General features: G+C 45.0%; 1 protein-coding gene across 4 annotated transcripts in view; it reads left to right on the top strand.

The window, feature by feature from the left end:
• The window catches only part of LOC100741739 (zygotic gap protein knirps-like), a 118,323-nt gene that overhangs the window by 87,771 nt on the left and 25,726 nt on the right, over nucleotides 1-4,826 (top strand). For 3 of the 4 annotated variants that reach the window (XM_003488465.4, XM_024366782.2, XM_024366783.2), the window contains one exon: nucleotides 1,384-1,461. The exons of the other annotated variant lie outside the window; for it this stretch is intronic. In XM_003488465.4, coding sequence (XP_003488513.1) covers nucleotides 1,384-1,461 — 78 coding nt within the window. The remainder of the gene's footprint in view (nucleotides 1-1,383; nucleotides 1,462-4,826) is intronic. 4 annotated transcript variants of the gene reach the window in all.

Below are 4,826 nucleotides of genomic sequence, written 5' to 3'. Positions count from 1 at the left end.
GTGTCGCGGCTAGACTCTAATTACGCTCACTTTGAATTCTCGTTAAGACGAGCTGGCCGCAAAAACGCGTCTTTGCCGAGATTAACTACCCTTCGTTATTGCGATACAATGCTCTTCACCGCGATACCAGATTTCTTGTTATCGAATGGTTGCCAGTATAATCCTCCACTGACGTTGGTCGTGAATCAATCGTGGTACAGAAACGTTTAAAAAAGGATCGACTGTTTAAAGGCAATCGTGTTTTCCATGGTTCTTCCGAATATAGTCATTTTTTGAGGAACGACACACGGTTCTCCGGGAGAGGCCTGAATAATTCTCTCGAATTGGAAACTTCGACATCCCCGTTGAATTTCAAAAAGCTAGTCACAATTATGTAATTAAACCTTTTTCAGCCGGTATATTAGAAAACGCTCGGTTCGGTGTGTTTCGCAAGGCCTCGCGTGTCGGTCGAATGATTTGAGCCAGCCATCTTTGGCCGAGATAAACGTGGTATAACGACATTAGAGGAAGCCAGGTGCGTTCGAGGCCCCTCATAGGTAAGGTTCCCTTATCGGATCATCGATGGTCTAATTTTATTCCAGTTTTACCCGAGAAACGCGACCATCGCCCTGACACCGAGTCGCGCGCACCGGCGGATGGCGATGGCTTTTACCGAGATAGCGCTGATTTATGAACGCCACAGTCCTCCGATTCGACTCACAGTTGTTACTGGCAACGGATCTGTGCGTGAAAAAAAAGAAAAAAGTTCCGGTCGAGTCGACCAGAGTTGACGGAAAAACTGTTAATGGTCCTCCGTCAATCTCGCGACGAATCGCACGGAGAAGGGGCGTTTATTAAATAGAAGCGACGATGAATGGGCGCGATGGAAACGATAGTTCGTATCGCAGGCTGCTAGGGCAAATACAAACTGTACTCGAACCGAAGTCAAAGATCACGTCGAACGAAACAATGCGGGAATAAAGACAGGCGCGATGAGAACGCGAACGAAATCGATCGTCGTGAGTGGAGGATGCCTGAAGCATTAGCGCAACGTTGAACCGTGTCAGGGGCGATAATGGTCGTAAAGAAAGCGGCTCGCGAAGGAGGGAGAATAATTTTTCAAGCTCTCCTCTTCCCGGTAATCCAAATAGCATTCGAACATCCGTAAGATATTGTGGGAGGAATAAAAATCGAAGCGAACGCGGAGAACCGGTTCGTCACCCCTCCTTCTCCCTTCCTCGCCCTGTTCTTCCCTCTCGTCCGTTCTCTGTTCCACGACTAACCTCCTCCTCCCCGCTTGGTATACGAGTCGGCCTCTTCGTCTCTTTATCTCGCCAAGGATGAACCGCGCTAACTGACTGACGCACCGCTATCCTTCGAATAACATAATTTCTATAATTGCAGATGAATCAAGTGTGCAAGGTCTGTGGCGAGCCGGCCGCCGGTTTTCATTTCGGAGCGTTCACCTGCGAGGGGTGCAAGGTAAGGCATCTGTTTAATCATCGTTTCAACCTGGATTGTAAGATGGCTTACGCTACTGAAGGGCTTCAGCTTCTTATACATAGCCGATCCAATTATTTTGTTCTTAAACGGGACAATTAAATACAGTAACGATATCTGGTTAAAGAGCGATCGCTTTTTAGTCGATACTAGATAAATATTGCAATTTTTTGCTAATATCGTCGTTATTTCGTAAATAACGATACGAAAACTAGCAGAAATTTTCTTTGTCTTTCTATTTATTTAACTTTCGATCGATAGCGTAAGAGACATTACGGGAAATAACATATACAAAGAAGAAAGTTAAATCGCGTTAAAACAAGGAAATTGAACTTACGAAATTCGTGTTCACTTACGAACTGTCTTTGTAGCGTTAAAAAAATTATTCGATAGGAATCAAGATTTTAAAACAGCACTGTGAATATTAATCCGGAAAATAAGAAAATGTGATTGGACGATAAATTGGCGCTTCACCTACTCGTTAAAATCACCGGCGAAAGATCGAATTAACGGCAATCTATGGTCTCCGGTATCGGCTCGAAGTCGCGCCTCATCGCGTTCACTCCGATTTAAAAAGGCGGGAAGTTTAATAAGCCGTGTCGAATCGCGACAGGGAACAACAGGCACGTACACGTCGGACTATCAGCGAGGAAGGTGAGAAAGTCCCATTCCGATGGATGCGAAAAACGCTCGCCCGGCTCGAATCCATAAGTGGACGAGAGAATCGAGCGCGACTAATCGATTATCTCAGATCGTCCTCCTTCGAGAACGGTTTCGTGGGCATAACGCGATTGTCTTCGAAAACGTGACACATGGCGGAAACTTTTTCTCGTGTACCATACGGCTGATAATCGAAACGTTTCACTCTCTTTCCTATCGACTCTATTTCTGATCGACTCTTGACAAACTTTAAGTTTTAATATCCGAAACAAGCTTTGATATAGAAATTAGTAACTGACCGACGGTTTAATAATTCTTTTTTTTTTAACTTTCCATTCCACTGTGAGAAATTAGTACTTTCTATTTCCACATTTGTTTATGGAAGAAAGTTTAGGAAGTTTTACCGAAGTAAGAGGACCTACGATGAAGCGTAAATTGGAAAAAAATTTCGAAAGCCGGAGACAAACGAACGATGGAAAATTTATCCGTGAATTTCGCCGCATTTCGCGATCCCGTGGAAACATAAATGTCTCAGGTTTCGCTCAGTATGCAAATAGCCGTGTAACCAAGAGGCGGTTTATTTTCAATAAATAATTTTCCAGGGAAAGGCTCGTAAATCGAGCCGTAAGAACGGTGCCGTAATGTAAGGAAAAGTCAGTGCAGCTTTGCACAGATTTCACGTAATTCGTAAAAAAGTTTCTAGTGACGACTGCGCCGTTACACAAGTGCGACAGTTAACACCGAGCTAAACGTTTGTTCCCTTCGATTTATCTAGCCACTATTCCAGAATGAATTTCGTATTACTTTTCTTCAGCCTCGAATTTACTTTCTTTGGAATTCTGCCAGTATATCTCAAGCCTTTGTCAGAAAAACGACATTTCATGCGCGCCTGATACAATTTGTAATAACGGCATAGCGATCAATGGGAGAAAATTTTTATTACGCGTATCTCAATAGTAAAAGGCCACCGACAAGAGTGATACATATTGATACAGGTGTCACGATCATTATGAAATACGGCCTCCAACGTACCACACGATGCAAATGGACGAGTCTACAAATCCACGTTAATACAATCGAGAGCATATTTCTTTGTACCGTACGTTTAAACGATTTTCTTTTCCTTCTTATTCTTCGAGCATCTATTATTTCCTCGCTGCGAAAGGGTGAAAAATGGTGACCTCGCGGAGACGACAAGCGGCCAGGTTGAGCCGTCAGGCAAGAATAGCGGAGAATGGTTAGAGCAAAGCGGGGACTGCGCTTTCATCGCGATGTCCTTCGGTGTTCCCGCGGCGGCAGCGATCGATAAGGACCGCGAATAATATTCAATCGGTGGATTCCTCGGCGCACGTGCGCTCGCGGGAACTCGTACGAGTCGAATCGAACGACAGGACGAAGCCAGTGGAGTCTCTCTCGTTAGACCGCGGTTCTCTCCCTCCGAAGGGTGTTGACCCTTGCTCTTCTCGTCTCTCTTTCCTCTCAACTCCGTTTCCTCCCCCCTCCCCTTCCTTGTCTACCGTCCCACTAATGTGGTGCACCGTGGAATATCGGTACCGCATACTAAGTGACCCATCCGATAGTAATTGGACCTCATTAAGGCAACCACGGGCCACGGGCTGTCTCTGTTTTCTGCCGCGTGCGTTTACTTTCCCGCAGACCGAGCCACCAGATAACGCGTTTTAGGTAAATTAGACTTTCTCTCTCTCTCTCTCTCTCTCTCTCTCTCTCTCTCTCTCTCTCTCTCTCTCTCTCTCTCTCTCTCTCTCTCTCTCTCTCTCTCTCTCTCTCTCTCTCTCTCTCTCTCTCTCTCTCTCTCTTCTCTCTACTCGTGGGATCTCTCTAGGATCGAACGAAGCCAGGGAAAATACGACCTACACACGTGATACGGATTTATGTGTGGATACCTATCGGTGGTCTTTGAAAGCCTGCTTGTCCGCGATCGGCCTTTTCTCCTCGCTCGACCTGTTACGCGCTCCGATCCATCCTTCCTCTTACGGTTTTCTCGCCCGGGTTCTACGCTGGATACCTCCGAGATAAGACGGCGACGCTTACATGTTTATTAGTGGTTTTCTAGCGGAGAGGTGTTCGAAGTTCTGGGTGTGGTTTTTGGGACAGGTTCGGTTTATGGGTACTCTTGAGCAATTGTGATTTGGTCATCCTACAGCGTCTTCACTTTGCTATTGCGTTAGCGTATGTATATTTCGAGATTGCTTTAAGCGATTCGTTTTTAACGATTTGAAGGAAACTTCTACATTTTTTAACGTATCGCGTGGGATAAACTGCCGTACTTTTTCATCCATATAAATCGTTCTTCGATCTGGTCTTGGACCTCTGATAATTAATCCTTCGTGGGTTAACTAGGTCGTTGACGATCCACGAGAAATCTCACTCGAGAATTCCTTCGAAAAGAATCTTCATTTTTATTCAAATAGATTCTGAGCACTCGACTTAACGAACGGTTGTATGTGCGGTAGTGTCTTGCTTACAATCTCAGCCTGTCCCCATCTTTCTTACAAAGCGCCAAATCCAAATTTTCTGTTACTCCACGATCCAACAATCGAGCATTCCGTCAATGTGTTGCGTATTCCGCCATGTAATGTAATTAATGTAATGTAATGTAATTAACGAATCATAGCTAACTCGGCTGACCATGAAATTAGAGAAAATACATTTACCTATAGGGCGGG

Source organism: Bombus impatiens, unplaced genomic scaffold (assembly GCF_000188095.3).
Source record: "Bombus impatiens unplaced genomic scaffold, BIMP_2.2 scf_0235, whole genome shotgun sequence".
NCBI classification, from domain to species: domain Eukaryota; kingdom Metazoa; phylum Arthropoda; class Insecta; order Hymenoptera; family Apidae; genus Bombus; species Bombus impatiens.
Note: the sequence above shows the minus strand (reverse complement) of the source record. Positions and strands in the feature narration are given on the sequence as shown.